Source organism: Apostichopus japonicus, chromosome 4 (genome assembly GCF_037975245.1).
Source record: "Apostichopus japonicus isolate 1M-3 chromosome 4, ASM3797524v1, whole genome shotgun sequence".
Taxonomy (NCBI): domain Eukaryota; kingdom Metazoa; phylum Echinodermata; class Holothuroidea; order Aspidochirotida; family Stichopodidae; genus Apostichopus; species Apostichopus japonicus.
In genome coordinates this window covers 11723013-11743153 of record NC_092564.1, presented here as the reverse complement: position 1 = coordinate 11743153, position 20141 = coordinate 11723013, and the positions used below count along the sequence as shown (strand labels likewise).

The 20141-nt window shown below is 38.9% G+C and overlaps 2 protein-coding genes across 6 annotated transcripts in view; one reads left to right on the top strand and one right to left on the bottom strand.

Annotated features, from left to right (window-relative positions):
- LOC139966453 (complex III assembly factor LYRM7-like) overlaps nucleotides 1-20141 on the bottom strand; it is a 71619-nt gene that overhangs the window by 15106 nt on the left and 36372 nt on the right. Inside the window, exons 1-2 of one of the 2 annotated variants that reach the window (XM_071969466.1) lie at nucleotides 18301-18333; nucleotides 1977-2018 (exon numbers count right to left, since the gene is read on the bottom strand). In XM_071969466.1, coding sequence (XP_071825567.1) covers nucleotides 1977-2018; nucleotides 18301-18318 — 60 coding nt within the window. In that variant the 5' untranslated portion in view covers nucleotides 18319-18333. Of the gene's footprint in view, nucleotides 1-1976; nucleotides 2019-18300; nucleotides 18334-20141 lie in introns of those variants that run through there. The other variant, XM_071969465.1, reaches the window with a different exon arrangement.
- The window catches only part of LOC139966444 (aminopeptidase Ey-like), a 33950-nt gene continuing 14917 nt past the window's right edge, over nucleotides 1109-20141 (top strand). The window contains exons 1-10 of one of the 4 annotated variants that reach the window (XM_071969449.1): nucleotides 1109-1153; nucleotides 2669-3383; nucleotides 5835-6120; nucleotides 6963-7083; nucleotides 10217-10371; nucleotides 11818-11931; nucleotides 15671-15805; nucleotides 16850-17005; nucleotides 18341-18495; nucleotides 19265-19350. In XM_071969449.1, coding sequence (XP_071825550.1) covers nucleotides 2677-3383; nucleotides 5835-6120; nucleotides 6963-7083; nucleotides 10217-10371; nucleotides 11818-11931; nucleotides 15671-15805; nucleotides 16850-17005; nucleotides 18341-18495; nucleotides 19265-19350 — 1915 coding nt within the window. In that variant the 5' untranslated portion in view covers nucleotides 1109-1153; nucleotides 2669-2676. The other 3 variants (XM_071969447.1, XM_071969448.1, XM_071969446.1) reach the window with 3 other exon arrangements.

The following is a 20141-nucleotide window of genomic DNA, read 5'->3' as shown; positions in this document are numbered from 1 at the left end:
AATTCTGAAAAGACTAGCTGGCACAATCCAGCAGCATGTAATCAAGAATCAAGTGACCCAGTTTTAATTGATAATCCTTTGAATTGCCCTTAGCACGTAGTTTTGAGACGTTTTCAACATGTAATATCGGTCACCGCGTCTCGAAATCTTCGACACAATTGATACGTGACTTAAAAAACGCAATTGCCTCTAGCTTTTCTGTAATAGGGTATTTATTGGATGTGAAAATGGCTACACTTTCAAAGAATTTCTGAGCTAAAATGTCAAAATCTCGAGATGAAACATAAAAACATCGAAATAAAAGTTAAAATGTTCAGAAAAACTAAAAAATGTAGGCGATTCACGTAAACATTTCGAGAGGAATCGCTGGTACCAGACTCCTCTTTCACCCCATATTCGTAACCACATGCATACTACAAAAAGTTTCTAAATTATGTTTCTTACAGGTACCATACATTAGCTCTGTGAAACTAATTTATGATTCTCTTTGTTGTCTGATTTTAATGCATGTACACCAAAGCGGCGGATATGCAAACTTTTTCCGTCAAGCTCTCTGACAATGGTCCGTATCAGTTGATTAGCACCGCATTTGTGCTACGGTTTGTTGCACCCTGTAAAACAAGGCTCCACAAGTTGTCAGCGTTTCGACTGCATTATGGAATTCTTCCCAACATCCAGAAAAGTCCCCTCCATTTAGCTAGGGTGGCAGGAAGTGTCTTTCCTCTTTAAGACTTGAGTAAAAGTTTATTAAAGTACCATAAGATATTGGTGTTTGGGTTTCAGAAAGGCCAGAAAATGCCTTACGAAAATGCTTAATTGGGAATTCCTCCCGGAGTCCTTCCGGGGCTTCGCACCTGGACCCCACACTGCCTATGCACGGTGTAGCCAAAGGTTGCAAAGAACGGGCTTCGCGAGATTGTGCCCACCAAACATATTTCGCCCCCCTGCCCATTTCACGTTCAGGCCTCCCTGGATGAACAATTGAATAATCAAGAGATCCATTGTTAGTCTCATAATTCGTTGAAAGTGATAAAAGTGTAGCGCATTGCCGTTTCTTCGGCGTTCCATATTTCTTATTTCCGAATATTCCGAAACAATTTAGTAAGACCACCCACATAATTGGGTACGTAAACAAGACTGGCAAGTGCCAAAGGTAGATATCCCTTTCAATTACAATATTTACATATTTACGTGATCTTGAACAAGTTGTATGTATGTATGTACCCGGTGAACCGTGACCGTGGTTTGGCGTCACCAGCCCACGATTTATACACCTTCCTCAAAGTTTACTTAAAGGACTGCTAGGTTACTCAAGAATTAAGGTATTCAATAAAGTTCGAAACCTAATGTAATGCTAATAAGCAAATGTGACATTATTTATGCTAAAGCCAGACCGGCTTAACGTTATAGGCCTGCAGTAGGCAACTTAAGTTAGGGTGTAAAAAAATGTAAGTGAGACTGAGAGTAGGCCTAATCGGTTTACTATTGAGTATTACTAGTAAGACTAGGCTAACTTGGTATCAGATAGTGCCTAGGTTATGCAAAACTTTTCATAAAAATGACCACTGAGACTCTTTTATGCAGTCGACAGGTACAGAAGGCTAGTTGCATCGGTAAGCCTAATGTATAAACAGAGAATATTTCATGAAAGTCCATTGCGAGCCTCCCTTCTGCAGGGTGTGGAGTTGAAGAGGACGCCAGTTTTATTTTGAGGACAACACAACTAGCCTAGTTTCAGTATCATGTGTAAGTTTCCATAAAAGTGACAGAGAAATGAGAGAATTGGTAGCCCTTAGTTCCTCTTGTAGATCACTACTGTAGTCTTGTAGTAGTACCCTGATTGTAGCATAACTGACCTAAGTTAGGCCTACTAATACCACTAGGCTAGGCCTAGTTCACCTAACTTAATAGTAACTATTAGGCCTAGCCTAGACTAGTGCTACTATTAGTTGGAAAAAGTTGGGAAAAGGAAAAACCTCTTTTCTGGGTCTTGAAAGTGTTAGATGTTCAAGTTCAGTCTGGAAAATGAAGAAAAATCCTTATTTGGAATATAAGCTTCTTCAGATCTATATATGCTATAATGAATGTGAGCAAGGTTTTTAAGAAGTGTGAGATTTATAAGTGAATAGCATAACTCAATCAGGTGAATCTATATACTCTAGATGTCTACCCCATACCATGTTTGCAAACTCTTTTTAATGTCCCCATCACCAAAAAATAATTGGAAAGGGTTCAGCATACATTTGGAAGAGTTATACAATTTTGTTAAGACTTATAAATATATTTTTTGTTAGTATTCCTGTGCTGGGGATTTCTACGGTTGGGCTTTCTATTGGGCATGTGCCCTTCTTGGCCCTTTAACTTGTAAAATGTTATGTTATTAATGTTAGGTTAGATAGCCTAAGTAAGATTAGGTCATCATTAATCTTCATAGTAAACTGTAGGACATATTTTGGTTTTGAAAAAGTCTGGAAGTACTCTTATTTAAAAGTGTGTCAACCAAGTCATTGGTTGTATTATGTGTTCTTCTGGTGTTGGGTGGCTGTACTGCATTCCTTCCTTATAGACTTTGAATACACAACTGAGCCTAGCGCTTGAAATAAGCTGATGACAGTATGTTTAAATGTCTCTTGAATTACACTGTGTATTTTGTTTTCTTCTACTGTAGCTGTCAAAATGTCTTCTGCGCCATATAGAAACTTGGAGGAAGACCTCATCAGTGTGGATTCGGCAGGGTCTCAATCAGATGCTGCTAAATTTTCTTCCCAACCAACGGACGGCAAAAGGGAATACAATGTCGAAGTGGTCGGCATGGATGACTTGTCCTCTAACAACCGCTTCAGAAGGGGTGCTGAGGGACTGAAGTATTCCAGAAAATGCATGCTCTCCATCATCTTCATCACTGTATTCGCATTTTTGTTGATATTGTTAGTCGCAATTATTGCCCACGGATCGAATTCCAAGGAGAGTGCTGTTGAGTCTTTCTTCCCATGGAAGGATATTCGTCTACCCACTAGCATTAAGCCGCAGCAGTATGATATATTTCTGGTTCCAGATCTGACCCACCAGTTTGTAATGGGCAATGTCAGCATTATCATTCATGTCAATGGAACGCCAAACTTCATAGTCATACATGCCAAAAACATGATGCTAAACCATACCCAGTTGAATGAGATGGACTCCAGTTTTAAGGTGGTATCCCCATCAGACGTTGAGGTCAAATCTCCTATCATGAGTGAACATTTAGGTGCTGCTTACTTTGGACTGAGTAAGAATCTAAAGGATGGTAGCATCTACCAGCTGAACATATCTTTCACCTACAACCGCACAGAGGGTCTGTCTGGATTCTACTTCAGCAAGTATCAGGAAGATAATGTCACTAAGTAAGGGCTGATTGGATAAACGTGTTCACTTAAAATACGTTAAAGGTCATAAGTGGTTGATCCAGGGTTATAACACAAATAACAAAGGACAGTCCAACTTTGAACAAACTTCTTCTCTAGCTGCTACCCCGAAAAAAAAAAAAAAAAAAGTCTTTACAAAGGTAATTTAATCAAGTGCGTGTTAACCCACTTGAGTATCCAAAACAAATTCAGGGTTATTGCATTCTGGAAAGTACATGAAACTTTTGTTCAATCCTGCCATATAACATATTAAAATTTGGGATCAATATTGATGACATTTAAGGAGTTACTTAGGAGAGAACACAGTGTAAAGGTTTAAGGTGACTATCTTGACTGGTAAGCAGTCTTTACAAAATCTTCAAAGTATATTATCCAAATAATGATTAATTGATCAAAATATGACAGAGATTTGTGATTTTTCTGCCAAATGAATGAGTCATTATTTGACTGCATTCTCAACATTTGATGGTCTGGATGCTTTTCATAGTATTAATAGTGTTATTGAACTTATTGAAGCATATTCAAATAGTTTTAACTATTAATTCACTATTTTAAATAAAGAGGCAAATGGACTAGTCAATCCAGTTATCAGTTGGGCAAGTGATCAAAATCAACCTTACTGGAAACCACTGTACCCGGTAATATAATGGGCTATGGCATGATGAGATACTGTATACTGTAGCATGATATACAAAAAACACTGTTGCAATGCTCAGTAAAAAAATTATTTAAAGTTAAACCTATGACACTATCAACCAATAAACCCTAACAAAAAGTCATTGCTTGCTGTTCCAGACTTTAGCTCAGTAGATTATAATATCTTTCTTTAAGCGGTTAGGGCAGGGTAAGGGGTACCAGTAAAGATGTCCAAAACACACACATTGCATCAACATGAGCTCATGTACAGATTTCTATGCCTGTTTGTTTTGCTGTATTAAGTTACATATGTCAGCATGGATGAGGACACTCATGTTATGCAATGGCCAAGGCCTTGAAATTTGGAATATATTTTACTGGCTAAATGCTAATGGATGTTGCTGTTTTGGCAACGAGGAAAATATAAAGACACCGGCATATTTCTGCCTGTAGGAATTAAAAACATAAAGACATAGTAAGTCACTTCACAATTGCCAGTGAAAGTTTCGGTAGGCTAGGCCTACTGTATGGAACATAAAGCTCTTTATTAATTTATTCATGACCACCAAAATATTAATATTGCATGGGCTGCCCTCAAAATCCTGTACAGTTACCAATGTGTGTTGGAACACTGGAAATTGCCTGCCGGAACTTGAAGTTAGCTAACAGATTTTGTAAGCATTAAATCTTGCATATTTCTTTCGCAAGTGGCTACTAAAAATTATGAAATTCCAGGCATAAGCTGTTCTAGCAGCATTATATTATGTAATTTTAGTAATGGTATTTTTTATTTTAGCAGCAAGATGTGGGTAGTGTTAACTACAGGATGTTGCACTCTCCAGAATAAATATTAGTTAATACTTATTACAAAGATTCTGATTCAGGAACATTGCCATTTGAATATTTTCTGATCGTCTTTCTGCGATAGAACCAAACAAAACGCAAATTCACACAGTTGCATATATTTACATGTTCATATATGCATGCTGCATTAAGTAGTCATCATGTACAGTTAAGTGGCAGTTGTGAAGTTTTCGTACCGGGGATTGTTTGCATAATGTATGTAAATATTGTACTTAATGTACAGGACAAATATGAGGTGCGGATTGCAATTCAGAACTAGCTTGTTATGATATTATACAGAAACTCGACTAGCAGAAAAGTTAAACAGCTGTTACACAGACTCTGAAGAGAGTGAAATGAAATGTATTAATTGTGGTAAAGACCTCAATAATTATACTTCTTTTTCATTGTTAACTTATGTCGGGGGCATGATAGTTTGGTTGGATATGACATGTGCAAGGGAAATGCCTTCGAGACTCTGGTGGGCTTTTAACAAAGGTGGAGTTTTATCTTTGGCCCGAAGGAGGATATATACAACTTGAGCTCTCCCTTCCTCTCATTTTTCTTCGAAGGGATTTGGAACTTTGTCAGTAACATACCTGCGGAATGAAACTTTTTTAGCGTGGGTGTGTTGGAAAGAAATTTTGGTTGTACTGTCAAAGGGTAAACATGAAATAGAAGGAACCAGGAATTAAACAGTACTTGAGAGAGTGATGCTCCGTTATCGAGAGATGGTCACTAAATACAGAACATTTCTTTGTAGGGGTGAGGGAGTGGGAGATAATCTGCTGTTTAGGGACACCACATTTCATTATTTGAATAGTAATCATGGTGTAGGCACATGGTAACTTGCATACTCACATGAACTACTTACATGAACTACTTGCATACTCACATGAACTCCTCTATTAATCACTATGAAAGTATTGTCACTTGTATTTGTTTTCACAGAGTAATCGGTAGCACCCAGATGGAGCCTATCGATGCTAGGCGGGCATTTCCGTGCTTCGATGAGCCTCAACTGAGAGCCAACTTTACCTTAAAGATCGTTCATGATGCCAGTAATGATGTGGTACTATTCAACACCCCTAAAAGTAAAACAGAACCATTTGGTGATGCAAGTCGCAAGCGCTTGCTCACAACTTTTGAGACCACATTATCCATGAGTACTTATCTGGTGGCATTTGTAATTTGTGAGTTTTCAAATATCACAACAACAACTTCGAGTGGAACACAGGTGAGTTGAATAATTCAGAATTTGAAGGTAAAATGTAGGTAAAATAAATTAGTACTTTTCAATGACACTTTCTATGCTCAAAATTTAAGCAAAAAAGTGGAACTTGCACACCGGCATCACAGTGAAGCTGGAATCTGTGTGTGTGTGAATAACATATTGCATTATACTGTAGGCAATAGTTGACAAAACTCTTGGAAAAGAGGCTATTGTTCTAAACATTAATCACCAATTATTGTGTGTGTGGAAAAACAAATAAATGAAATCAAATAAATGTTAGTACACCTCTCACCAGTGGCGGAGCGAGTGGTATTGTTCAAGGGGGGGGGGGGGGAGAATGGTATGTAGGGGCGCTTTCGACACTATCTAAGCGGAGCGCCACCATAGGTTTGCGCGGAGCGTTCAAAACAAATTGTGAGTAAAGATACTCCCTAGATCGCCAGAAATGACCCCTTCATGGCCTTGCTAATTTGCAGATAAACGAAGAATAAATACGTGTCATGGGCCAACAAAGTGTGACAAATGTCAATAGGTAAATGAGAGCGCAATAAATAAGTCAATAATCGCGAAAAATTAAAAAGTGGTAAAAAGCTGAAAAGGGCGCCAGCAGTCCATTTGAGTCCGTCAGGGGGGGGCATACGCCCCCCCCCTGACTATATGGACTCCCCGCCACTGCCTGTCACCAATAATCTCTCTTCTGACAACTTAAGCATCTCTACTCTAACTGGTCCGTGCTCTGTTTTGTACCAATATCTCTCTGCCACCTCTTGTGAATAATGTTTAATGACTTGACCGACAAGTTCTTATGCAGCTTTTAAAACTAATTTCTTTCGTTCTCCATTCAGGTGTCTGTATTCTCAAGGAGGGAGGAAGGAGATCAAATGCAGTTAGCCTTGGATGCTGCAAACAAAACCATTCCCTTTTATGAAAGTTACTTCCAATTACCATACCCACTTCCAAAACAAGGTGAACTTTTATGGACCTCATATTTCATTGTGCCATGTACACTGTGTTTTCATTCTTGTAGTGTACCATATTCTTATAGCGTGCCATTCTTTACATTATGCCATTTCTTTGTGATGTCCTACTCCTACAGTGTAAGTGCTGTTAAATAGGCTGCCACTCGTATAGGGTTCCTTTCATAAAATGCATTCTTATATATGCTATTCTAACAGTATCATGTCATTCTTATATTGAGCTCTTCTTTTTGTGTCCTATAGAATGTGTCACCCCTTACAGTATGCCATTCTCACAAATATGCCATGACTTAAGTATGTCATACTCCCACTATGCCATTCTCACAATATGTCATGAATTGAGTATGTAATAATTGCAGTATGTCATTGTCACAAATATGCTGTGCATTTAGTACATGTCATACTTGCAGTATGCCATTCTCACAGTGTGCTATTCTTAAAGTGTCGTTCTTAGACTGTGCTTTTCTTACAGTGTGTCAATCTTGCAGCATGTCATTCTAAAAGAGCACTTACAGTGTGTCAGTCTTACAGTATGCTAGTGTCATTCATATCGTGTGTCAATCTTAATACAGGTCATTCATACAGTGTGTCAATCCTACAGTGTTTCAATCTTAGAATGTGCTATTCTTACAGTGTGTCAATCTTGCAGTATGTCATTCATACAGTGTGTCATTCTTACAGTGTGCTACTTTGTGTTAATCTTGATACATGGCATTCATACCTTGTGTCATTCTTACAGTCAGGGGCGGCGATCTGTTTCAAATATTGGGGGGGACATTTGCAGGCAAATTACTATCAAAGCGGAGCGCCACCATTGGTTGGCGCGCAGCGTACAAGAAAATTTCTGGTTTTGATAGCCCCCAGATCACCGGAAATGGCACTTCTCGGGCTTGTAAATGACCAACCAGATGTACACTTTTGCCTGAGAACCAAGTTTTTCCTAATAGTTTTTTTTTTCATTCATAACCTTTTTCAAGATTGTCACCATTCACACATCATGTTCGACCTCATTGCATCTCCTGTAGATCATTGCTTTTGTAGGTAATTCTACGTAACGCCCCACAATACCCGTCAGCCCCACTTTTCAAGGTTTTAAGCCCATTTTTTGTTCAGAATTTGAATAATAAATTCACTTCAAAACATACCCATAATGTTGCACAAAATTTCATCTATGGACAACCAATATAGAAAAAAAAACCTCAACCCCTAACAGACCGGTCAAAATTGAACGAGTAGAGGGAAGTATGATAAAGAATGTTGGTCAAGGAATTTTCGAAAATTTAGACACAGTTAAATTATTGCTGTACAAATATTAAAACCTCTTATAACGTCTACTATAAAACTTCGATATCATAGAAAATACCAAAAAATATGCTTGAGGGGGAGGGGCGGTCTCCACCCTTTGCCCCCCCCTCCCTTGGCTACGCACCTGCGGTTAGAAATCTTGTAGGAAACAGGCCAAATGGAAACCCAGTGAACCCATATCGATGTGGATCATATATTTATTATTGTACGTACTTATTTCATTACGGATGCTGTCCGTCTAGCTATTCATTTCGAAAAAAAGGAAAAACTACTTTCGGTCATATATAGTAACAAATTGTAACACGGTTAGACAGGCGCCTTGCGAGGAATTTGCCAAGGGAGGGGCAAAGCTTGTACCCAGACTTTCTAAGCGTAGCGCCACCATAAGTTGGCGCGAAGCGCAAAAGAAAATTTTGGCCGAAAATGCCCCCCAGATCGATGGAAATGGCACTTCCCAGGCCTTGTAAGTTGCATCTAAGCATTTTCTATTTTGAAATTACTAGCGATATCATAAAAAAATACAAAACATATGCTTAAAAAAAACTATGCCACCAAATATTGGGGGGTATATTAGTTACTATATCCCCCCCACCTAAAATATTGGGGGGGACATGTCCCCCCCGTCCCCCCCATGATCGCCGCCCATGCTTACAGTATAGAACTTTGTGTCAATCTTGATACATGTCATTCATACAGTGTGTCAATCTTGCAGTATGTCATTCATACAGTGTGTCATTCTTACAGTGTGCTACTCTAACAGTGTGTCAATCTTGCAATATGTCATTCATACAGTGTGTCATTCTTACAGTGTGCTACTTTGTGTTAATCTTGATACATGGCATTCATACCATGTGTCATTCTTACAGTATGCAACTTTGTGTCAATCTTGATACATGTCATTCATACAGTGTGTCAATCTTGCAGTATGTCATTCATACAGTGTGTCAATCTTGCAGTATGTCATTCATACAGTGTGTCAATCTTGCAGTGTGCTACTCTGACATTGTGTCAATCTTGGTACATGTCATTCATATAGTGTGTCAATATTGATACATGGCATTCATACAGTTTGTCATTCTTACAGTATGCAACTTTGTGTCAATCTTGGTACATGTCATTCATATAGTGTGTCAATATTGATACATGGCATTCATACAGACTGTCATTCTTACAGTGTGCTACTCTAACAGTGTGTCAATCTTGCAGTATGTCATTCATACAGTGTGTCATTCTTACAGTGTGCTACTCTGACATTGTGTCAATCTTGGTACATGTCATTCATATAGTGTGTCAATATTGATACATGGCATTCATACAGTGTGTCATTCTTACAGTGTGCTACTCTAACAGTGTGTCAATCTTGCAGTATGTCATTCATACAGTGTGTCATTCTTACAGTGTGCTACTCTAACAGTGTGTCAATCTTGCAGTATGTCATTCATACAGTGTGTCAGTCTTGACACATGTCATTAATACAGTATGCAACTCGTCAAGGTTGACAAAACCATCACAGTCAAAGAGGTGGGAAATTGTCAAAATGTCATGCTGGAATGAAAATTATCTGTTCTAGAGATCTCCAATGGTTGCAGCAAAAGCTTTGGGTAATCAACAAAACCATTGGCATTAAATTCCTGGCAGTCTGCTCTCAGCCAACTCAGATTTTCCCAGACAAAAATTCCAGCTTGGTTCTAAGAGTTGTGCATTCAATTGCAGATTGTTACATCTGACAAAATCTTCCAAATTTATTTGTTAATGTCTCCAACATTTGGGATAAATGAGCAAATGATATATATGTTTATGGTTCTTTGTTACAACAGACATGGTGGCTATACCAAACTTTGCGGCAGGAGCCATGGAAAATTGGGGTCTAATCCTGTATCGAGAATCTGCTCTCCTTTTCAAAGAAGGGGTCACAAGGGCCTATCGGCAACAATATGTTGTGGTGGTGATTGCACATGAACTGGCACATCAGGTAAAATGGCAATGTACAGTAAATATACAGAAAAACTCCTAGGTCCGATATAGACTAATTATTTTGAGATACATACATACATACACACATACATATTAGACACTTATATAGCGCTGCTACATCAAGATCGTAGCGATTCAACAACTTAGCCTTGGTCTTTGGTAACTTGTCACACCTACACACCAAAGTGTGCGCAACTCAATCAATCTCTCCTGGGGCACCACAGTGCACCACAACCACGTGTGCCCAGGGACTTCCCATAGGGTGCAGCCACAAACCGGTGCAGGCAACTATATTTACAAGTTACCTCGCAAGTCCCCATTTATACACCTGGGTGAAGAGAGGCAATGGAGATAAAGTGCCTTGCCCAAGGACACAACGCAATGATCCCCCCCGGGATCAAGTTGGAAGTCACTAGCAGGAAAATCGGATTAGTCTTGTGAAGTCATTTGCACTTCTCTTATCAAGTTGAAATCACTCAAGATGTTACAATTTGTATGATTTATATTCAATTAAAACCAAGGTAGAAAATGAAACAATTAGAAATTGAAACAAATAGGGGCCTTTTGTGTAGACGGTGAAAATCAGCTTTCTTCTGACCATTCTCCCCCCCCCCCACACCCCCTTTGAAATCCCTAGGTTTAGGTTTACAATTTGCACTGTAAAATGTCAGTTATAGTACTAAACAATTTATTCCTACTATAGATGGCAGTATTTAAATGTGCTCAACAATCAGCTCATTCGGACATCTGTTCTTGTTGTTTGCTTCCTCAGGATATTTATTTGTCATACATTCCTGTATATACATTCCATTTCTGTTACTATTGGGCAGAAGTATAAAAATGTTGTAATGACCAACCTTGACATGAATTATAAAATTGTTCTTGAATTTGAGTATTTTTTTCTAGTGAACGATTACACTTTCCTTCTCAAAGTTGAAGGGAGGAATCTTGAGGGGGGGGAGGGGGAGAAGGGAGGGGAGGGGAAGGCAAAAGTATTCTCTCAGCTTGTATCCTCTATTCAGACAGTGAAATGGATTGACTATGTTTAGAATAAGTTCTACGTGTTGTCTAACTGTCATATACTGGCACAGCTTCTGGTTACATATATTTAGGTTTGTGTAATATTTCACTTGTGTTGTTACATGTTGGTGTTTAGCCCCATATGTTTGTTTGCTTGACCTTTAGGGGTCATATATCAGGGGTTTCTCTTATTGGTCACTGAGTATGAAGACCTGTGTAATTTAACCCTCTGTTCCTTTGGACAATCTTCCACCTTGTCTTGGACAGGCTTAAGTTTCACTCAGTTTATTCCTCATTTAGTCCTTTTTCAATTCTAGTGTATTAAATGTCTTTCGTACAGAAAAAGAGTTTTGATAATTTGATTGTGGGAATAGGTGTATATATAATATGCCAATTATTCTTAACGTTTTCGTTTACTTTTCAGTGGTTTGGAAATCTTGTGACGATGAAATGGTGGGATGATCTCTGGTTAAATGAAGGCTTTGCCTCTTACATGGAGTATGTCGGTACCGATAATTTTAGACCAGAATGGAATATGGTAAATAATAGCTATTGCTTGCCCTTTTCATATTATGCTCAGTCAACTGGGCGGTGTCTTGATAACCCTGAGATTTGGATGAAACGCCATCAGAATAATGCACTGTGACCATAGTGAACAAATAACTAGCTCCACACCTCCATTTCCTTTCCAGATATATGACCCTCTGAAAGTTGGTTGAAAACTCAACTTTTTGTGCAAAGTGGCTAAAATTTGCGTTAGTGATATTGCATTAATTTATGAGTCCGTATTAAACCTGCTGGTGGTACCAGATGTGAAGCTGAAAATGCATATATTCCTTCCATCTTTTTTGTGAAATATTCTGCTGCAGAATCTGGCCCCAGTTTTTTTATCTCAATACATTACATGTATAGAGATATTGTAACAGTAAGTGGGACTTTCTCTTCTCTTAAAAATTTTTCAGCATCTTCAAACTAAGTTCTTTTTCTCTGGAATTTCCAGAGCAAGAATATATCATATAGACCAACAAAAGTTACTTTTTTTTATTCCAGAATTGTATCTCATTCTGTGACTTTTTCACCGATTTATGTCCAAATCGGGCCAATTTGGACTGAAAACACACTTTGGCAGACCTGTTTTGCACACTCTCCAAAACTTATGTTTTATGAAAGAGAATAGAATAGTGGTATCGTCTAAGATAGGGTCCTATGTATTATATATTTTATTAAAATTTTAAACTTTCATTTGTTGTTTACAGGTAGGTATTAATAAGAATTTTACTACATGTATATGACATTTAATGGCTTTTATTTGCTTTATTTGATGTTAAAATGATTTTTCTTTTTTAAAACAACACTGAGCTGCCGCCCCTACTTTTAGTAAAAAGGTCCGTTTTTGATGATTAAGCCCCGCCCCCAAGTCTGTTTTGTAGCAGATTGGCTATGACTCATAACAGCTACATGTTAGATATACGAAAATGGCTACCCTCGCGAACAATTTTCTGTTCTGTAGTTAGGTACGCGAGGTATTAGTGTATTGCATGCTAATTACATTCTGTACTGCTGAATTCTACGTAGGCCTAGTGCATTTAATTTAAATTAGGCCTTCGTTTTTGTAACATCCATTTAAGGATAGTACTGGTGTTCAGGTAGCTTTTCAGAGCAAGGGCCATGATAAGTTTGATTGCCCTTCATGTATTTTGTATAATTACGTATACACATTCTTGTATTTCTGAACGCTACTTACTGTAGGCCTAGTGCATTTAAAAATATATATATATATAGGCCTAGGCCCCTAGGCCTATTAGGCTTTCAGTGATAGCCACATTAGCATTGTACTGGTGTTCAGACAGCTTTTCCTAGGAAGGACCAGGGTAAGTTTGTTTGATGGGTACGTATAAAAGAGGAGCCGGCCATAGCATCACAACTTTGATAAGACTATAAAAATTGTATAAGGTTATGTTTTATTTATAAGGATATAAGGTTATAAGAAGTATGTTCAGCTTTCTTTTGAACCTGTAATGTTTGACATCAAATGTACAAAGAATTAAAATAAAATAACAAAATGGAGAGGAACTGAGGTGGCTATTAGGGGAAGAGGAGGCCACCCATCACTTGCATATAAAAACTTGTAATCTTCTTTTACATTATTTTTTCCAAGTCATAAATCCATGAAATCTTCATGTCCGAAAAATTGAGATGGAAAAACGTGGGTTGTTTTGATATCTAGAAGTGGACACAGTTTTGATGGTAGTCACCACTACAGTCTACAGTAACATACAGTAGGTCAATAGGCCTAGCTCTCAAGGCAGGCATCAAGAATATGGTCGAGTTGTTCGCCTCTTCTAATTTGGCTGTTGTCATTGACGTCAAACTATATGACCAAAAAGTCCAACAGAGACTGACCTAAGATGAAGGATACCACATAAAAAACAAGTTCTTAAATATTCTATGACATTACTAAACCTTGCAACGTTGTTCTTTCGACTAACAGGCAATGAGCGCTAAAGGCAAGACTAGCAGGATAAAGTGTAACCTGCAGAGACTATTCGTGGCAATGTAGCAAAAATGCAAGTTATATATTTGTTGTACCATGATTGATATTGATAATTGTAGAGACAGAGCAAAGATTTGAAATTAGGAATCAAAATTAAAACTTCCAGTATTGAGATACTGCATCATTGATGCTCTTGTTTCACAATGTTGTATATTGATGACCCCTTGGCACTGTTTTTATGTACAGTATGTATTGTAAATAGACATAGCTTTTTACAAATGTCATCTGCATGATCAACGGTGTACATATGATCAGTCATTCATGACTATTACCTTATCCACAATGTTTGCTTCTAGTATTGTGATTGGAACAGAGAGACTTACCCAGCTGATTAAACAGCAATGTTAATACATTGATGTTTATTGACATTCTTGTCTTTGTCATCAGTACATGAAAAATGAATTTCAAGGTCAATGTCAAGGTCATAATTGCCCCAAAATGGTGAAAAGTATCCTCATGTACCTCAAAAAGCCACCTCACCTTTTAATAGTTCAGTAGCAAAAGTGAAATTTTGTCAGTAAGTAGATATGTACATTGCACATCTTTAACTGATCTGGTAAGTTTTAGAAAAAAAGTTTTATATGGCTTCAGGGCAAACTTTAGTATGACATGAATGAGGGGCTCTGCAGTAAAAAAAGTAAAGCCCTTGAACCCAACTTTGCTTGCATGTGATTCCCTTATAAATAGTTGTATAGACTCCTATTTGTGGCGGGAAACATTCATCCATGGAAAATCTAGTTGTGTTGTGGCATTTTATGTGGACACAGGGTGCCCCCCCCCTTCCACTCTCACAAAGCACTCACAAGCACAAACTACTACTGTACGTATCTAGAAGTAACTGAATTGAACAATGTTATTTAAATACAACTGTGTGCAAATGTTTGGCAAGTTGAGAAAGCACTATTTGTAATGAAATTTCATTTTTTTTAAAACATAGCAATTGGAGATATATAAATAAGAAAACCTTTGCAAAATGTCACAGGCGATAACTTTATCGGGGGTTAACAGAAATGGATGGGAGGTACTGACGCCTTCCTTGCTGCTTCATTCATTGCCGGCAGATGGACCAGTTTATTGTGGACACATGACGCTTTGGCTCGTGATGCTCTTTCTGAATCACATCCAATATCTGTGGGGATCAGGGATCCTGATGAGATTGGAACCCCTCTCTGCAGAGCTTGGCTCCCCTCTCCGCAGCGCTCGGCTCCCCATTCCGGCAGTGCTCGGCTCCCCTCTCCGCATGGATCCGCTCCCCTTGGCTCCCCTCTCCGTCACAGGTGATAGCTTTATCGGGGGTTTACGGAAATAGAATGGGAGGTACTGATGCCTTCCTTGCTGCTTCATTCATTGCCAGCAGATGGACCAGTTTATTGTGGATACGACACATAAAGCTTTGGCTCGTGATGCTCTTTCTGAATCACATCCAATATCTGTGGAGATCAGGGATCCTGATGAGATTGGAACCCCTCTCCGCAGAGCTTGGCTCCCCTCTCTACAGCGATCTGCTCTCCTCTACGTAGCCCTTGGCTCCCCTCTCCGCAGCGCTCGGCTCCCCTCTCCGCAGCGCTTGGCTCCCCATTTCACAGTGCTCGGCTCCCCTCTCCGCAGCGATCGGCTCCCCTTGGCTCCCCTCTCCGTCACAGGCGATAGCTTTTTGGGGGGTTTACGGAAATAGAATGGGAGGTACTGATGCCTTCCTTGCTGCTTTATTTATTGCCGGCAGATGGACCAGTTTATTGTGGATACGACACATGAAGCTTTGGCTCGTGATGCTCTTTCTGAATCACATCCAATATCTGTGGAGATCAGGGATCCTGATGAGATTGGAGCCCGCTTTGATACAATCACCTACTCTAAGGTAAGCTTACCAGTCATTTATGCCACCTAAAATACTTCTTAATGTCTCAATCAACTGGTTCAGGTTGTTAGACTGGGTACCTGCAAGTATGATAATTAAGACGTCCTACAGTAAGTGGGTGGGATTGTGGTCCTGCAGGTTGGGATGTGAAAGCCCAGGAATAATTGGGTAGGAGTGTGATTACCACATGTATTATATGAATTCTTGCAGTTTCATGTTTGCCTGTATGTGTGATATATGTGAGTTCTGGCATAGTTGGGTGAAAGTGAGATTCCTGTATTTACCATGATGAGAGTTCCTGCAATGTAAGTGGAAGGATGGTTCTTGCATTTAAGGCATATACAGTATGTTCACAAGTTCTGGCATAGTTGGAAGGGAGTGTGATTCCTGCATGTTTTATATGACAATGCTTGCATAGTTTGATGTTACCTGCATGTGTGATATGTGAGTTCTGGCATAGTTGGATGGGAGTTAGATTCCTGTAGTTTGGATATGAAGGGTGGTTCTTGCATTTAAGACCTATACATGTTCACAAGCTCTGGCATAGTTGGAAGGGAGTGTGATTGTATTATATATGCTAAATTCTTGCATCGTACTTTTATGCTTTCCTACAAGTGAGATATGTGAGTTCTCGCATAACTTGGTGAAAATGAGGTTCCAGCATGTGACTCAGATTTTTTTTTTTTTGGGGGGGGGGGGGGTTTGTGGGAGTTGCTACAGGTGTAAAAGGTGATTTCTCACTATTTGATTGTGACTGGGGGTACCTGAATGTGTTGAAGTCCCCTTAAAGGTGAAGCAAACCCAACCGTCATGTAATAGGATGAAGATCTTTACAATGATAAATAAATCTCCTAAATACCTAAAGCAAGTGTAAAATATCATATTATGAACTTTACTATTTTAGATTTTTCAATAATAGCATACTATGTTGTAAAAGCCAAGCTTGTGTCTTTTCTTTTTATTTATTGCTGAGTGTGAATTATCTATTAAGGTTTGTTCTCATGTTACAACATTTTTTGTTTCAATATCTGTGTTTCCCCTCAGGGTGCAGCTGTGATAAGAATGATACATGACTATCTTGGTCAAGATGTGTTTGAGAAGGGCCTTCAAATATACCTGAAACGGCATGCTTACAACAACACCCAAACAAGTGATCTCTGGGAGGCATTGAGGGAAGCTTCTGAGGCTAACGATAAAGAGGTAGGATCGTGATAGTCGTCCACTACAACTTTGTTAGACACATTGTTTATTTCTCCTCAATTTATAGAAATATACAATAGATAACCAACCAGCCTGCCTCATTCTTATAAAAGGCAGAAATGTGACAATTGTTGTCCAACGGGTAGAATAGAAAGCCTGTACTGAAAGTGAACCTTCCAGATGGGTTTTGCTGCTTGGCTTCCCACCAGCAGCACCACAACTATTAACCCATCATCCATATGCAACCTTGTTCCTTACCTGGGGTGCAGACTGTTATCCAACAATGGGAGTTGATTGTACAAGTACATTGATAACACAGAGTAGCTCGGTGTGTAAACACCCAAGATGGTAACTCATATAAATGTTACAATTTTAAGAACAGTACACCATTATAGTGAATAACCCACTCATAGTCCCTATAGTGTATTTGGCATTGAATCCACCACCCATTATATTGAAAAACCCACTCATATAGTCTCATTAGTGTATTTGACATTGAACACACAACCCATTATAGTGAATAACCCACTCATAGTCTCTTTAGTGTATTTGGCATTGAACCCCCACCCCAATGTTTGGCAAGTTCCTTAAGCAGGGGGGGCCTCGTAGTTGCCTGCATGCATGTGCTGTGCTGTGGAGTTTAAAGGGCAACAGATGAAGGTAACTCCCTTTTGTGTACAATTTTTTGGAGGAAATGTCTTCATAGTTTAAACTTTGAAAGTGGCATGGCAAGTTAACGTCTGTACTCTTGGTTATGTTAGTCCCTACATGTATGATGCTGGATTATGGTATGAATCCATTCATTAGCCTGAGCCAAGGGCGTGGGAACTGGGGGGTGGGTGGGGCATCAGCCCCCCAGTGAAAAATGTGGGGCACGGACAGAAGTATTATTCCGCCCCCCCCCCCGCTTCGCAAGTCAGTAAACCCCTTTTTCATTTCCAAATGAGAAAAAAATCTCATTTGGAGCACCAAATTGCATCTAAGGCCAGGTGAAAATGCAAAATTATTTACAAAATGGAGTGGGTGTTGAAGTGTGCTATATTGCACCAAATTGCATCTGATGCCACCTGGAAATGGGAAATGGGACACCCCCTCCCCTTAGACCCTCCCCCAGGCCGGCCATCAGTCTTCAGCCCCCCCCACTCAAAAGTACCTTCCTAGGCCACTGGCCTGAGCATTTTTAGCTTTAAGATTTACAAGTTTTCCAAATGACATGTTACCGAGGTATGATCAGCTGTTTGATGTGTGCTACCCTTGTAGTCTTTAATACACATATTAGAGTGATAAATACATACCACGTGTGGGAGATGCATGTTTCGTATAATCCTCCCATAGGTCGATGTGAAAGATTTGATGGATTACTGGACACTTCAGATGGGATACCCTCTAGTTACCTTTAAGAAGGACAAAGGGAAGATACATGTGACCCAAGAACAGTTTCTCATCTATCCTTCAGGTGCACCAACCGATGCTTACACATCAAAATTTAAGTGAGTATGATTACTTGTGATAACAATTTTTCTTTTCAGTGACTTCTGACATATTTCATCCTCGCTTTAATTTATGCTGTCTGGTTTTTATGAGTGGTCGACAGCAAGTATCCAAAGTTAGAAGTTATTTTAGCCCAACTATTATCTGTACAGTATCATTTAGGGAGATAGGTTCTGATGGCAGCTAACTATGTCAGTAATTTTAGTTTATAACAGTTTCCATCATGTAATTCCTCACAGGCTAATAGTTAGGTAATACTCACAGTTTTTGAGGTACATGCTAGTCATTGTGGTAATATGAAAATGTTGTCACTTGAATTAAGAAAAAAAACAAATTCAACCAATTTTGGCAATCAGCAGATGGGGCAATAACAACCGCTTCCAGTTAACATGGTGATGCATCAGAACGATACGGAGTAACTGGTTTTAGCCATTCTAGGGTGGTTCAAGGACTGCTCTAAGACTTGCCATATTTTGTTACTACAAAGGTTGGAAGTTCTGATAGAGACACACATTTGGTTTGGCTGAAGAGCCTGCCAGTGATTGGTTGAAAATGATCCGAGTGGCTGGTGTACTGATGTTGAAAATCTACCTTGCATGAAAGCTCCAAACATTTATTTTCATCGACAAACAACTTTTTTATGAGATCTGAAATATAGAGAAAAGATGTAATATCCAATGCCTCTCGCTGATTGCAAACAATTTGGCTTTTCTTGTCATGGATGTCGAAACGTTCCAACTGTACGTAACTTTTACCTTACCCCTTCAGCTATAAATGGAAGATTCCTCTCACATACACGTACTATACAGGTCCAAACACACAAAGCGGCTCCATCCTGGTGTCTCCCGATGAAGGTAATATAATAATAATATTAATTGCAATCATAATTATGGCAGAGTGTGAATGTCTTGGAACATTTTTTTATGTGAAGCCTAAGCTTTGTAAAAGCAGATAAATCAACATGTAAAACTTTGGTGAATATTTTGCTAGTTATACGTAGATACCACTGTAGGAGTTCTTCTTGTCTGGTTTGATTCTGGTGGGAATCACAAATCATGCCGCACCTACAGCGATCAAAATCTGTGAAACCTTCTTTAATTTTTCCAGTTTACTTTTTAAATGGACCAAATTAACATGCCTACCCCGTAATGTATTTAATATCAATTTTGATTAAAGCGGGTGCAAGATATCTCAAAATGGACATGACATATGAGGTATTTAGCTGAAACCACTTCTAGAGCTGTTGAATATGCATTTAAAGAGGGTTTTGTTTTACGCGACCTTTTTGTCTTATAACCGATTGACGAATCGAATCAGGTAAAATGACTAAAAATTATCGAAAGAATGCTGATTTGTCATTCCTATTCAATTTTTGTTTTATTTTAAGAGGATCTAAAGAATAAAGACTATTCCTGGATGTCCTCCTTTGTGTGTGTGTTTTTTTTCCTCAGATTTTGCTTTAACACTGAAACCTGTGCTTTTAGTGATGGATAATTGGTACTTATAATATATTCTTATGCATTCATATTAGCTTCCATGACTTCACTCCTATCAGAATCTGCACAGAATTCGTACCATTTAGCATTCACATTATATCATATTTACCCCAAATATAGTTGAGGGGTGTTCCATAGGGCTGGTAACA